General features: G+C 49.7%; 1 protein-coding gene across 1 annotated transcript; it reads left to right on the top strand.

Annotated features, from left to right (window-relative positions):
- Positions 1 to 202: 202 nt before the first annotated feature.
- Klhdc7a (kelch domain containing 7A) lies at positions 203 to 6,036 on the top strand. The gene has a single exon (XM_020163465.2). It carries the CDS (start codon positions 399 to 401, stop codon positions 2,718 to 2,720), a length of 2,322 nt encoding a protein of 773 aa, XP_020019054.1. The 5' UTR covers positions 203 to 398; the 3' UTR covers positions 2,721 to 6,036.
- The last annotated feature ends 9,889 nt before the right edge of the window (positions 6,037 to 15,925 follow it).

Below are 15,925 nucleotides of genomic sequence, written 5' to 3'. Positions count from 1 at the left end.
ACACAAAGGATAAGCAACCCTCGAGCATTTCCTGGCATCGGGTGACTGTTTGCTTAGGAGCGGTCTCCCTCTTCTAGGCCCAACTGGACACTTTTAATATCCCCCAGCTGTGGGCCAGAGCTGTCTCTGGTGGCCAATCTCAAGCTCGGCTCCTGGGCAGAATACCCCCGTTCTCCCTGAAAAGGACTGAAGGAGGGCAGACGTTGAGATCGGCCATCTCTTGCCCCAGTGGCCACCTCTACCAGCTCAAAGTCACCTTTGCTCCAACTTCTCAGCTGGACAGCTGGAGGCAGCACCGGTCTTGGCCTCCCTCCCATAGGATCCAGGAACTTCTTCCTATTGGGCAATCATTAATCAGATGCTTGACATTCTTCTGGCCCAGCAGGTAGTGTGAGAGCATGCTCCCCTCTGGAGCAGAGGCCCAGGACTGGCATTTGGACATGCAGCTGACCGGCAGGGTGGTGCTGTCCGCAGCAGCACTGCTCCTGCTAACCGCAGCCTACAGACTGTACAAGTCCAGGCCTGCCTTGGTCCCACAGGGGGGCAGGAATGCCAAGGCCAAGGCTGAGGAGGAAACAGGGGGCTCAGGGCAGCCTGCTGTCCAGGGGGCTTCTCCAGAGGCCCTGCAAAGAGGGCCAAGACGCCGTAAAGCCAGCAAGGGGGCTGGAGCATCACTGGACTACAACAGGGAAGATCCAGAAGACCCCTGTGTCCTGGCAGGAGCCACTTCCAAAGGCCAGGAGCTGGTGAGAAAAGGCTCCATTGAGGAGCAGGATTGGCAGTGCCTGGGCTCTGAGCAGGTGCCTCCTCACGGCTGTGGCCAGGAAGCCGGAACAGCCGTTGGCGGTAAGCCCAGCCCTCCCCACCAGCCCCATTTGGGTGGTGAACCCACACTCTCCTCATCTGGATTGGCTGTGACAGTGGGTGGCAGCTGTGCAGGTGGTGGGCCTGCTCTGTGGCCAGACGGTGGGCCCCTTGAGCAACCAGGGCCAGGGGAGCCGAGACCGCCCCACCCTTGGACGGCCCTCACAGAAAGCAGTGGTGACATGAACCAGAGCTGGGTCTTTACCTGTGTGACAGGGGTCAGCAGGGAAGAGGCTGGGACCATCCAGGCCGCCTCAGACATGGGCCTGGCCTTGTATCAGCAGGAGGGAACCATCAACGCCTCCTACACCTTCTCATCCACAGCCCGGGTCCAAGTGGAGGAGAATGTCATACAGAAGGGGGAGGGGACGGGGCCCAGGTTGAAGGGCAAAGTGTATGACTACTGTGTGGAGTCCACTTCAAAGGCTGTCTCCCAGATGGCCCCCAGGACAGCAGCTCTACCTGAAGCTCCCTCCCCTGGGCCAGTGCCAGGGCCCCTGGGCACAGGAGCAGTCTTTCAGAGCCAAGCTGAGGACACAGAAGGTGCAGCCATAGCCACAGCCTCCCCACAGACTATGCTGCCACCCTCTGCACCACGCTTCAGCAGGAAGAGGAGCCTCGTACAGATTGCAGACAACCCAGAGCTCCAGCTCCAGCCTGATGGCTTTGGGATCTCCACTCCAGCCCCCCGGGACCAGTGTACCCAGCACAACGCTGTTGGAAGCAGCAGGGAGCCCCACACACAGCTCGTGGCAGGCACCAATTTCTTCCACATCCCACTCACCCCCACCTCAGCCCCAGACGTCCTCCTGGATCTAGGCAATTGCCATGAAGTGCTGACCTTGGCCAAGAGGCAGAACCTGGAGGCCCTGAAGGAGGCAGCCTATAAGGTGATGAGTGACAACTATCTCCAGGTGCTCCGCAGCCCGGACATCTATGGGTGTCTGAGCGGTGCAGAGCGGGAGCTGATACTCCAGCGAAGGTTCCAGGGTCACCAGTGCCTGGTGGTGGCTGACGTGTGCCCCCAGGAAGCCTGTGGCCGCCTCTGTTGCTATGATGACATACAGGACACCTGGCATCCCCTGGCTCAGCTGCCCCCCGAGGCTGTGTCCAGGGGCTGTGCCCTCTGCAGTCTCTTCAACTACCTCTTTGTGGTGTCCGGCTGCCAGGGGCCGGGGCACCAGCCCTCCAACCGCGTCTTCTGCTACAACCCCCTGACGGGGATCTGGAGCGAGGTGTGCCCGCTGAACCAGGCCCGGCCACACTGCCGGCTGGTGGCCATGGACGGGTACCTGTACGCTATTGGAGGTGAGTGTCTGAACACTGTCGAGCGTTATGACCCTCGCCTGGACCGCTGGGCCTTTGCCCCGCCACTCCCCAATGACACGTTTGCCCTGGCACACACAGCCACTGTGTGTGCTGACGAGATCTTCGTCACAGGTGGCAGCCTGCGCTACCTGCTGCTTCGGTTCTCTGCACAGGAGCAGCGTTGGTGGGCCGGCCCCACGGGGGGCAGCAAGGACCGCACGGCTGAGATGGTGGCGGTCAATGGCTTTCTCTACCGCTTTGATCTCAGCCGTAGCTGGGGTATTGGCGTGTACCGTTGCAGTGCCAGCACTCGGCTCTGGTATGAGTGTGTCACATACAGGACACCCTACCCGGCCGCCTTCCGGTGCGCTGTGGTGGACAACCATATCTACTGCGTGGGCCGACAGCACACGCTCTGCTTCCTTGCTGACCACATCTCACCCAGGTTTGTGCCCAAGGAGCTGCAGAGCTTCCCGTCTCCACGGGGCACCCTCCTGCCCACTGTCCTCACCTTGCCTGCCCCTGATGTGCCTCAGACCAGGGTCTAGCAGCCTTCTGCTGGGCTCTTCATGAAAACCCGGGAGGCAGAGCACACCCCCTGCCCGTGGCTCCCGGGGGTCATTTCTGGGCAGTGGGGAGGGGGTAGGAACTGGGCTATAGAGAGGGGAAGTCTAAACCTACTTCCTTTACTGGCTTGTGGCCCACAGCCCGAAAAAAAAGCTAGAAATCAGTGTTCTGAGATGGAAGATATCCATGTCTGCAGGGATGGCCACCACCTGCCTTTAAATCTGAATTTTTGGCGGAGGCGGCTATCACAGGACTCCACCAAAACTCTCAGTTATAGTCATATCACAACCACAGTTCCAGGTGGCTGGTGACTCCCCAGGGAGCCCTCAAACCAGTCACTTCTAGAGATGGGCCTGCTCTCTATGAGCCACCAGTGCCCCTTACTAAACTTTGGTCACAGAGTCCAACCTTTATGGTCCCCAGAAGCACCTGGGCACAGGTGAGAAAATCAAGGGAGGTGGTTTCAGCAGGATCAGGAAGGAGCCCAGGGAATCCCAGTTGAGGGGGCGTTCAGCCAGAGGAGAAATGGTTTGAGAGGTAGAATAGCTGAAGTTAAAGGTGCCCATGGGGACTCACTTGCAGGGTAAACTTAGCAACGCCCACTTTATTATTTTTTTTTTAATGTGGAATTCTATGTACTGGGAGGAAGAGAAACATCCATTTTCACAAGAGCTCTATGAAGGACACAAGTCTCTAAATGAGCTCTCAGGAGAAGGAGGAACAGATGTGGTCCAAGGCCACCTTCCTCCTGAGCCCCTGCTCACGTCCACTGCTGCCTGACCACAGCATTCTTTCCAAGATCTCAGACTCCTGAGAGACTCAGCCCTCCTGTCTAGAAGCCAGGGAAGCCATGCCCAGGCAGTGCTTTGGGGCTGCTGGGAGGGGACAGCATAATTTCCCTCCCTGAGCCACATGGTCACCTAGTTTGCCTCACCAGACAGGGGAGGACTGGGGAGCAGCAGGCCCTCGACGTTACTGAGCAACTAGACGGTCCTAGTGGAGCACCCAACATTGGCTCTCCTTCCACATGGGATTTAGAACATTCTGAAACAGAGGAGACCCAGTTCAGGAAGGTGCCTGTTCTTTCAGGAAGGAGGGCAGAGAGACTGGTCCTTGTTTCCATCTCTACGCGGGGGAGGGGGGCGGTGTACAGAAGCTAGAAGGAAAGCAGAAATATTCTTGGTCCCAGATAGGAGCAGGGGGTGGGAGGCCTACGGTGACAGGTCCTGATGAACAGAAGGTAGCAATGCTTTGGACCTCAGTGTCCCTATAATGCTTTCCCAAATCCCAGGGGGTCTCCAGAGGAGCTTGTGAACACACAGCTGCTGGGATTGAAGCTGGGGGTCATTTTGGAAGATGTTGGATTACAGCAGAAAATGAGGAGATTGGCATGGAGATGAGAGGAGAGCTTGTATAGAGGCCACACAAGGTCACCATTCCTGGCTGAGGGCCTAGGGAAAGGAGACAGCTGAGTTTATTCCTAAATCGAAAACTGGGAAGAAAAGCCAGCTTGCTCTACGTCTGACCCCTGGGAAGAAAAGCCTCCACTTCCATCCATGGCCACATTCAATACTCAGACATGAACCTCCAAGGAATCCAGGGACAGGAGAAGGATGGCTTCAGTAACGAGACTCAAAGGAGGCACTGGCATTGTGGTGCCAGATTGGAGAAGAGTGTACCTGGGAGGTGATCCCACTTGGGAGCTAGGAGGTAGGTAGAGCCTGGTCCAGGCCCAAGGGCAGGTCCCCAGGGAGGAGCCAGGCAGAGAATAAGACCACAACCAAACTGGGTGAGGTTTAGGGAAGGTTCCAGCCCCAGGAGGCATGAGGGTCCACTCTAGGAAAACCTTCAGAAGTCCACTGCACACCTATGGTAGGGACCAGGCCAGTGACTGCAGGGAGGAGGCAGTAAAATTTGTTCTAGACCCATGTTAATGGTGGGTGTGGTCTTCACAATAAGAAGGAGAACTGAGGTTGGCCGAAATTAGCCGTATGTCTGATATACCTCCCTTCAGTAATCAATCGCCCTACCTTTTCCTGATGAGCCCTGGTAATGGTGTCAGAACTGTTTCCACACAGTGTTCCAGCAGTCAAAATCAATAGATTGGAGCTGGTATGTCGATCATCACTGTGCCTAGATCGCAGGAGCTGGGTTTAGGGATGGAAGTGGTGAGGCCATCATGGTGGAAACTGGGAAGACCACCTGGGAACATGGTCATCAATTCACTGGTAAAAGAAACATGTGCTGTCTGTTTGGACTGAGCACTGCTCTGGGGCTGGCAAGGCAGCAGATCCCTGTTCCAGTGGAGCTCACAATTTCATAAAATGAGCACAGAAAGAAAGAAAACCCACAGGAGTGGCTAAGGAAAAGGTAAGGCAGGGACTTGGGCAGGTGAATGACAGGGGAGGGACCTGCTCTTTTAGATAGTGTGACCAGAAGAAGAAGTGCTTTGCCACACCAGAACTGCTTCCAAGGAGCACCATCTTGGTGTAGAAGAAAGGCAGGGGCCACACCACGCTTGTTTAGCCGTGGTGTAAGAGAAAGAATTCAATTACACCACCATTTATAAGTCAGACTCCTTGTACAGAAACAAGCTGCATTCCCCAGTAAGAAACTGAGTTCACACATTTGAGGGGAGAGCAAGCCAACATCGTTACCTGGATGTCATAGACCCTGTGCCCAAGTGTGCAGCTGGGTATCGACCTGCCGATGTCGCTTTGTGGGCTCAGAGTCTAGGATTTCCACTTGACTTTGTTTAATAGCCTGGGCCCTTTTAACCTTCTGCTGTCAGCCTCAGAGTGGCCTCTGTGTCACTTGGCTTTCTGTGAATCTTTGGTCTTGATTTGCCAGGAAGAGTTCTTTCTTCTTTAGGAAAAAAAAAGTTTTCTCTTTAAACGAGTCATACTCATTATAGAAAAAAAAAATCGGAAAATAACAAAAAATAATATAAAAAAACACCTCTCTGCTTTTGCCACCTGAAGACATCCCCTGCTGGAGTGCATGTCTCTCTGGTCTTCCCTTCTATGTATGGTCTTTGTCTGGCTTGATTTTTACCTACTTGTCATTATGCTGAGTATACAATTTAGTTGCTTCCTCTCTCACTGCATTTTAGAACAGGCATTTTCCCGTGTTATTACAAACTCTCAGTAAGCATTATTTCAACAGTTGCACAATATTCCATTGAGTGAATATATCACGGTTTATTTAAACTTTCTCCCCCTCCTGTTGGGCCTGTGAATTTTTTTCCTGTTGGTTTCTTTTTCTATCATAAATAAAACATTCTTTGTTTTCTTGTTCCTCTCTGGGGCTTCCATCAATATTTGCAAGAAAAGCTCAGCTTAGTCCTGTCTGGAACAGCAGAGTTGTTGAAACAAACACAGAAGATGTGGCATTTGCCTCGGGCTGGACCCCTCTCTGACTATAGGACACAGAGCTAGTGAAACAGCTAGTGAGAAGGTCAAGGCTGGAGGGAAGGGGGATATCCCAGGTGTTCTTCCCTGTGGAATTCCTGGCCAAGAAGACAGGGAGCAACACTTATTGGACACTTGTTGGAAGAAGGCACTGCATTGCTTCTTCCTTAATGGCAAAATCCAAAGACTTTCCACTTCCTTACATGTGTGCTTGAGCCACACTGGGACCCCCACCACCCCAGTGTGATCCTCTTCCTCCACTGCCCTATCCCCAATCCCATATCCACTCAAACCAATCCTCACTTTGAACTCAAAAGAAATTTCCTTAATTCTCTGATCCTCAATACCTACTCCTGTAAAATGGCTTTGCCCAAGGATGGCTCCAAAGGGGTCTTAGAAGAACCACTCACTGACTTCTGCAGGGGGCGGCCCTGAGCCAGCGGGAAGGAGGAAGCCCCCTCCCCTTTCTCAGTGTCTTGGCCTCATAGGAGCCAGGGCGTCCACAATTTAAGCTGCAGAGGCCCTTTCTTGTCTAAGAAGGTTTGAGGTTGCCCAAGAGAAAGGAAATTCAATTTCAGATCATGGGGGTTTGAACACATGAGCATCTGCTCTCTTCCTGCAAGGTGGGAAGCTCGGAATGGACTGACTTGTGACAAGTTCAACGAGGCTCAGAGCACTAGGTGTTTTTCCAGTGGCAGACAGCACCAAGGGCTTCAGAAGCACTCTGAGCTCCCTGGAAAGGTGGAGGGGCTCCTTTCCTTTATAGATCGGGGGGTAACGGCCCCTCTGGGCAGAAGGAACACGGGCTGTATCTTGACTGCACTTTGAGAGTCAAACACAGAGGCACCCAACACTTCCTTCCTGCCTTTGTTGGCCTTACCTGAAAGGGCCTCATGGCCCTAGGGATCCCTCAGCAGAAGCTGTGGCCCCAGCCAGGAGCAGCCCCTAAGCAGGTACGAGTCTGCAGCAGAAGGAGGGAGATGAAACAGGGGGGAAAAAGGTGCCTTCAGGGAATTGGGGAGCAGAAGAAAGGCCAGCCGGAGGGAAGGCTTTAAAAGCAGCTCCCAGCCTGGGGTCCTTTGAAAAGAGGATGCGGGTCAAATAAAACAAAAATGAACACGCGATTGAGTCTCGGTTGCCTTTTGTGTGCAAGGAGGAAGTGGAAACGTGGATTTTATGCCACCATAACAGGAGTGCAGCTGTGCAGGTGCACAGCAACTGGAAAGCTGTGATCCCTCACCGAGTCCTTAACCAGGACACTGCTGGCTGGCAGGAACGCTCTTCTCACAGTATGAAGGAGAAATAGACAGGACACTGCACAAAAGTTAAGTCAAAAATTACTGTTCAACACTTCTTTATTTAAGTGATTACTACTAATTATAACACTTACCTTTTATTGCTGAAAAACTGGAAGAGAGACATATAATCCCTGTCAACACAGTTAGTGAATGCTCAAGGCTAACAGGCTCTTTACTCACTTGTCTCTCTTTTTAAAACTCACTTTATTTTATTTTTGAAGAGATGGGGCATGTTAGCCAGTTTTTTCGTTCCTACGACAAATACCTGAGAGAAATAACTTACGAGAAGGAAAGATTTATTTTGGCTCAGAGGTTTCAGTCCACAGTTGCCTGGTCACCTGGTTCCACAGTTTCTGGACCCGTGGTGAAGCAGAAAACATGGCAGGATCTATGGTGGACAAGCCTCTCACCTCATGGTGTCAGGGAAGCAAGGAAATAAAAGGGCCAGAGAACAAGATGTATATTTCTAGTGACCTACTTCCTTCATGCTGACCCCACCTCCTATTTTCCACCCCCTTCCAATAAGGCCATTGTATCATGACTTCATTATGGGATTAATGCATTGATTAGGTCAGATCCCTCAGGAGTAACCCTTCCCAAAAGCCTATTAGCTGGCAACCAAGTCCCCAGTGAATGAGCCTTTGGGGACATTTCCTGTTCAGACCATGACATGGGGTGTCACTATGTTGCCCAGGCTGGGCTTGAGCAATCCTCCCACCTCAGTATCTGGGACTATAGGTATGTGCTACTATGCTGGCTTCCTTTGTCTCATTTTATCCTCAAAACAACCATGGCGGATTGCAAAATCTCGCCAAGTGCCCCTCCCCCGCCCCCACTCCTGTCCAGCAATTTCTCCACCCTTAGAATGTGGTCATGTGATTTGCTTTGACCTCTGTGGAACAATAATGTACAGAGTCTTGAAAATTCTTTTGAATATAGGGTTTGTTCATCTATGGCTCTAAGAAACCCCAAGACTTCTACCATGGGAATGAGCCTGGGCCTCTGTACAATGACAGACACATGCCCCAGTTATCTGAACCAATGACCAGTTAGGTACTCAACTCCACTGACCACTGATGCCTAAACAATACCACCTGAGCCCAGCAGAAGAACCAAACCCAGCCCAAGATGCCAACCCAGGGATGAATGGGAGAAAGAGATGGCTGTGGTTTAAACACTGACTTGAGGCTGGTTAGCAACACAGCATCAGGAAAAGGGACAACAGTCCTGTGATGTACACACAAGAGCCACCACTTTACAAATGGGGAGACTAGAGTATCCTCCCCAGGGTCACACAGCTATCAGGAAGACACTACCCTGGTCTGCCTAACCACAAGTCTTAGGTCCTTCATCCTTCAGCCACATTGCCTGGCTCTGTTCTATCCAGAACCAGTGCATGAGGGTCCCATGGCCCTAAGGTTTGATGCTTATCCCTCTGTCATTCCCAGAAGGGCCAGGTCTTCCCCAGGGCTCAGGAAGTGCTGTACATAGGGGGACAGCTTTGAGACACCGCAGAGAAGGATCTTAGACCAAGAGATCAACTCCTTCAAACATAACCACTAAGACCTATTTAATGCCATGCTCACTCTGGGTACTTCACTTGCAGTCATTCATTTAATTCTTAACCCTGCATGTTAGTACTTTACAGGTGGGGAAACTGAGGCACGGGAAGTTTAGGTAGCCTGATCATGGTCCCATAGCTAATAAGTGATGGAGCCCAATAGGCCCCAGAGCTGCTTCACAGTGTCAGGGGAGATGAGTCAGCTGTGAGAATAGGGGCTCTACTTTCTGCTTCACATCCCCTAGAATTTCAGAGTCAGTGGCTGTTCAGTGAGTTCCCGTGGATCCCTATGAATCCCTGGGGGCTGAGGACTTAATAGTCTTGTCTGCTGGCCTTGATCACCTTTTTTGTCTCCAGTGTCAGGTCTAGGACCTGACTCAAGCACGAGCTCAGTGACGTTTTATTGAAAGAAAGAATGAAGGTGGGTATGGTGGTGCACACCTGTAATCCCTGCTATTCAGGAGGCAGAGGCAGGAAGATCTCCAGTTCGTGGTCAGTCTGATCAAAGTTAGCAAGACTCTATCTCAAACAAACAAAATAATAAAATAATAATGGGGGTCTGGGAGTATGACTAAATGTCAGTGCACCTGCTTGGGCCTCAATCCCTAGTACTGCAAAAGAAAGAAAGAATGAAGGTGACAAGTGTCACTGATGAGGCTGCCTGGTCCCCTCTTGGACATTACAGGCCTAAACCCTCCTGAAGCTTTTGTGGACACCTGGAGAATTCTAGAGGGGTGAGAGTTGGAAATTCCAAATCCTGACACCACTCACCACAAGCCACAGTCCTTGTCACTGCAGTACCAACACTTCACTCAGTGGACAAGGAGATTTCAAACCCATCATTGTCCCTTTTCACAGATGAAGTGAGGAGGGCTCAGAGAGTTCTTGCAGTTGTCAATATCATCCTTCCAGGCCTTGAAAGGTGACCTCCCCTCCACCTTCCGGTGCCCCTCATGCTGCACACAGAACCCCTCCCTCCTCCCACCGCAGCCTCTGCCCACAGATCCACTGGTCCTGTGGTGCCCATGAGCAGTGATAGGTCCTGTTTTCCTCTGTTCTCAGTGCCCAGCACAGTCAGCCACGTGGCACATCTCAGAGGAAGGCACTGTGGAGCTGTGTCTCATCTGAAATGCATTGTCACACAGGATGGCACTGCCCACCATCCTATACCTCACTGACCAACTGGGCTGCTTTCTTGACTACCAGAGAGACTGCTTCACACCTTCTTTCTTTCCTTAACACCTCCCTGGCGTTGGCACACAAGGGGTGGGGAGCGATGACCCCTCAGGTTCACAGTGCTGAGCTCAGCTGCCCTGTTCTTACCAAAGGCATCTGCAAACCATCCCAGAGCCTCCAGCTATTGAAGGCACCTTCCCAGGCTTTAGTGCCCCGAAGGAGCACAATAACTTGTGTCTAAATTGCCCCCCTCTCTACTCAACAGGACATTGTTGGAGACTCATGTTCTACACCTGCTCCCAGCTTTCCCAGTGGGACTGGGCACAGTTGTACCTGCCAGTAACTGGCTTGGTAATATCCCTTAAATAAAGCCGCTTCAGACCTCTCTGATGATTCTCCCGCCTGCAACTTGTTCTTCTGCAAGACCACAGAGGAGGTGGATCCTCCTCCCCTCCGCCCATCCCTCCTGCTTTCCTTGGGACTTCCCACCAGGACAGCTCTGCTGGGGCACCAAGCCAATCCCCCCCCCCCCCGCCCCCGGTGATTCTAGACAGAATTTGGATAGGTTCCAGCATTATTCATCTTGAAAGAAAAGCAGCCTTCATGTGACTGGCCTGGTGCGCAATAAATACACGTGAATCCATATTAGGTTACAAACACGGCACAATGTAATGTGTCTTTGTTTGCGATGATGTCAGAGGGAATGCCTCTTCTTCAGGTTCTTGAGCATGGTTTAGCCTCTGCACCTTGCTGCCGATCTCACCTGTAATCATGTTTGAGTGATCACTCTCAGCAGTCTTTCATGAGTAGATCATAGAGGGTCACCTTTCAACCAGCCTCAATTTGAATCACAATAAATTGAGTGAATTCTTTAAAACAGAAAACAAAAACCTCCTGTCACAAAATAGAATATGAGAGAGTCAAAGTCAGGCAAATGTCACCCCCGGGAGTCTAATGCAAGACTTCCTTAATTGGACCTAGAAGCAGTTGAGGCTTGCTGTGGATTTATTTTTGTTTGGTTTTGGTGGTACCAGGGTTTAATCTCAGGGCCTTGCACTTGCTAGGCAGGCTCCATGCCCCCAACCCTTTTTGCTCTGGTTATTTCGGAGATAGGATCTTGCTTTTTGTCCAGATCGGTCTGGACGGTGATCCTTCTATTTATGCTTCCTGCTGTCACTGTGATGACAGGTGTAGGCCACTGCCACCCGACCTTTTTTTTTTTTCTGCTGAGATGGGTTCTCACGAACATTTTTCCCCAAACTGTCCATCCTCCTAATCTCAGCTTCCTGCGTAGCTTGGGATGACAGGTGTGTGCCACTTCACCCAGCTATTGGTTGAGATGGGGTCTTGAGAACGTCCTTCCTGGGATGGCCTTGAACAGTGATCCTCCCAGTCTCAGTCTCTCAGGTAGATAGAATTACAGGCGTGAGCCACGGGTGCCTGCTGTTGCTCTGGTTCCTTCAGCCAGTCTTTCACGTCCTACGCCCACTTCTCTCCTCAGGCACGTGGTAGGGCGGGTGGGGAGTCTCGATGGAAAACCAGGACAGCACCAACCTCGAGGCAAAAAACCAGGTGGCTGGTTTCTAGAAAATGCCCATTTTTTTTTTTAAAGACAAAACATTTTTTATTGTGGTAAATACAAAATAACACAACATTTGTTACTGTAACCTCTTTAAAATATACAATTCCGGGGGTATTAAGTCCATTCACAAAGTATTTCAACCTATGTTTTATCTAATTACAAAAGATATACAAACATTTCTTAAAGCAGATATAATTGGAAAGATAGAGGGGCCCCCAAGTAGAAATCATTCCAACTCCTCCCAAAAAACAACCCAGTAGTGTTCTGACTTCTTTATTTCCAGTTTCTATTACCCTATTATTTATTTTAAAAAATTTTAAAATGTGGCCTCACTGACTACATGCTTTGTAGACGACTTTCCCTATCAGAACATTATGACTACTTTTTGGGCTGAGTTTTAAAAATGTTCACTGGATCTTTTCTTTTTATTGCAGTGAAATATACAGAATATAAAGTTTACCATTTTAACTGTTTGTCGTGGTGTTAAGTATATCCACCATCGTCAGGCCACCATCCCTAAATGAAGCCACAAAGCCCAGCCCCCTCCATTCCCTCCCCACCTGGGCCCCCCATGAGGAAAAGTTGTCTTTCCCTTTGGAAATCTTCCTTTCCAAGGAGGAGGACATTGTCGGCTCCATCAGCACACATAACTGGGAATATGTGCCTTCAGCACAAAGACAGACTGGTTTTCATTCATTCCGGAAGGTTCCACGAACCACACAGCACCCAGCTGTGGGATGCTTTGGGGCAAGAGGATCTGATGAATGGCTGCTTTCTCAAAGACACTGGCGTTCCCTCCTCATCCCCACAGGCAAGTCAGGGAAAAAGCACTCTCTCTCTTCTCTATGTGCTGCCTCCCACCTCACGATAAATGGATTACTTTGGGTGTTTTGACAAAAATATAGTTTGGACACGGCTGAGATATGCACCATGCTACTGATAGCGTTGCATTGTGGGTCCTCACTGTGCAGTTAGAATTACGTGGAACTGAGTAGCTGTAATCACATGGAAGCCATCGTTTCTGGGGTGGGCGACACCCAGACAGGGACTGTATTTGCAGTCACATTGCAGCTAGACACAGGATAAGCTGGAGTGGCACAGGTGGGATGACTGGCTATAGGAACAGTCCAGTGGGCACATGACCTCTACAACCCCCCATCTCTAGCTGCTCCTGTAACTTGTGTAATCCAGGTCATTACCTCTCACCTGGATGGCCACCCTATCCTCCTAGCTGGTGTCTGGGTTTCCTCTGTGGCCACCCACCAATACAGTCTCCCCACAGCAGCCAGAAGGACACAATTAAAACAAAAGTCACCCCAGGGCTTGGTGGCTCACAGCTGTAATCCCAGCACAAGGGAGGTGGAGGCAGGAGGATCATGAGGTGAAGGCTAGTCTGGACTACATAGCAAGGCCCTGTCTCAAAAAAAAAAAAAAAAACAAGCAAGAAAGAAATCAAGCAAGGCCACCCTTTTTTTTTTTCTTTTTCTTTTATGATTCATATGTGCATACAAGGCTTGGTTCATTTCTCCCCCCTGCCCCCACCCCCTCCCTTACCACACACTCCACCCCCACCCTCTCCCCCCCACCCCCTCAATACCCAGCAGAAACTATTTTGCCCTTATTTCTAATTTTGTTGTAGAGAGAGTATAAGCAATAACAGGAAGGGACAAGGGTTTTTGCTGGTTGAGATAAGGATAGCTATACAGGGCATTGACTCACATTGATTTCCTGTGCGTGGGTGTTACTTTCTAGGTTAATTCTTTTTGATCTAACCTTTTCTCTGGTTCCTGGTCCCCTTTTCCTATTGGCCTCAGTTGCTTTAAGGTATCTGCTTTAGTTTCTCTGCGTTAAGGGCAACAAATGCTAGCTAATTTTTTAGGTGTCTTACCTATCTTCACCCCTCCCTTGTGTGTTCTCGCTTTTATCATGTGCTCATAGTCTAATCCCATTGTTGTGTTTGCCCTTGATCTAATGTCCACATATGAGGGAGAACATACGATTTTTGGTCTTTTGGGCCAGGCTAACTTCACTCAGAATGATGTTCTCAATTCCATCCATTTACCAGCGAATGATAACATTTCGTTCTTCTTCATGGCTGCATAGAATTCCATCGTGTATAGATACCACATTTTCTTAATCCATTCGTCAGTGGTGGGGCATCTTGGCTGTTTCCATAACTTGGCTATTGTGAATAGTGCCGCAATAAACATGGGTGTGCAGGTGCCTCTGGAGTAACCTGTGTCACAGTCTTTTGGGTATATCCCCAAGAGTGGTATTGCTGGATCAAATGGTAGATCGATGTCTAGCTTTTCAAGTAGCCTCCAAATTTTTTTCCAGAGTGGTTGTACTAGTCTACATCCCCACCAACAGTGTAAAGAGGGTTCCTTTTTCCCCACATCCTCGCCAACACCTGTTGGTGGTGGTGTTGCTAATGATGGCTATTCTAACAGGGGTGAGGTGGAATCTTAGCGTGGTTTTAATTTGCATTTCCTTTATTGCTAGAGATGGCGAGCATTTTTTCATGTGTTTTTTTGGCCATTTGAATTTCTTCTTTTGAGAAAGTTCTGTTTAGTTCACTTGCCCGTTTCTTTCTTGGCTCATTAGTTTTGGAAGAATTTAGTTTTTTAAGTTCCCTATATATTCTGGTTATCAGTCCTTTGTCTGATGTATAGTTGGCAAATATTTTCTCCCACTCTGTGGGTGTTCTGTTCAGTTTAGAGACCATTTCTTTTGATGAACAGAAGCTTTTTAATTTTATGAGGTCCCATTTATCTATGCTGTCTCTTAGTTGCTGTGCTGCTGGGGTTTTGAGAAAGTTCATACCTATACCTACTAACTCCAGAGTATTTCCTACTCTTTCCTGTATCAACTTTAGAGTTTGGGGTCTGATATTAAGATCCTTGATCCATTTTGAGTTAATCTTGGTATAAGGTGATATACATGGATCTAGTTTCAGTTTTTTGCAGACTGCTAACCAGTTTTCCCAGCAGTTTTTGTTGAAGAGGCTGCTATTTCTCCATCATATATTTTTAGCTCCTTTGTCAAAGACAAGTTGGTTATAGTTGTGTGGCTTCATATCTGGGTCCTCTATTCTGTTCCACTGGTCTTCATGTCTGTTTTTGTGCCAGTACCATGCTGTTTTTATTGTTATTGCTTTGTAATATAGTTTGAAGTCAGGTATTGTGATACCTCCTGCATTGTTCTTCTGACTGAGTATTGCCTTGGCTATTCGTGAAGGCCACCCTTTTGCTTACAAACTTTGACAACCAGGGCTCAGATTTTGGTATACAGTCTTTCTTTAATCAAAGGAACCAGGGCTCACGGAAAAAAGCAGAACCCAGGACTGGACAGGAAAAAGATTGTGAGCTATCTATAGTGCCAGGCAGGAAGGAAGTGCCCGGGGGGCCAACCAATGGCGGCATCCAAGGGGCTGCTGCAGTTTTGGTGTAGTTTGTGTATCCACAGGGTCAGGTACTGGAAGCTTAGTCCCCAGGAGGCTATGTGAAAGATGGTAGGACTTTTAAGAGGTAAGGCCTCCAGGAAGGAGATTAGGACATTGGGGGAGCACCCTGAGGAGGGGCAATTGCTGGTCATCCACCACAGGCCCTCACCCGAGCCCAGCAGATATTGGCACTGTGCTCTCGAGTCTCCAGAACCTCTTTTCTTTATAAGCACCCACCTTTAGGCATTTTATTATAGCAATAGAAAATTAACTGATACAAAGACACAGGGGTCAGCTGAAAGACACATCGGTCAGCTCCCAATGACCGATGATTGGATAATTAGAGCAGCAGAATAAACTACCTGGTTTGGTAATAGAACTCCAAATAGGAAGTCAGAATCTATGAGTAAACACAGGTAAAAGTAGGAGGATAAATGAGGACTAGACAATTTTCTCATACAGAAGTATTCCATGTCACCTATGGGATGCTGCCCCTCAGAGCAGGGAGCAGAACTCCATGCTCCGTAAGTGTGGGCTGTGCACAATGACTTCCTTTCAAAAGGCCGCGTCTGCAGAGGGAAAAGGGTGAATTTGTAGCCAGGTGATCAAGGTGAACGTGGACAAGAATTTGCCCACAGTAGACTCTGTTGACCTAATGAGATGAGAATAGCATGTTCTCCCTGTGGTCTTCCTCTCAACCTATAACCCCATGAGAAA

This window comes from Castor canadensis, chromosome 7 (assembly GCF_047511655.1).
Source record: "Castor canadensis chromosome 7, mCasCan1.hap1v2, whole genome shotgun sequence".
NCBI classification, from domain to species: domain Eukaryota; kingdom Metazoa; phylum Chordata; class Mammalia; order Rodentia; family Castoridae; genus Castor; species Castor canadensis.
The sequence above is the reverse complement of the archived record's forward strand: the minus strand, read 5'-3'. Positions and strand labels throughout refer to the sequence as shown.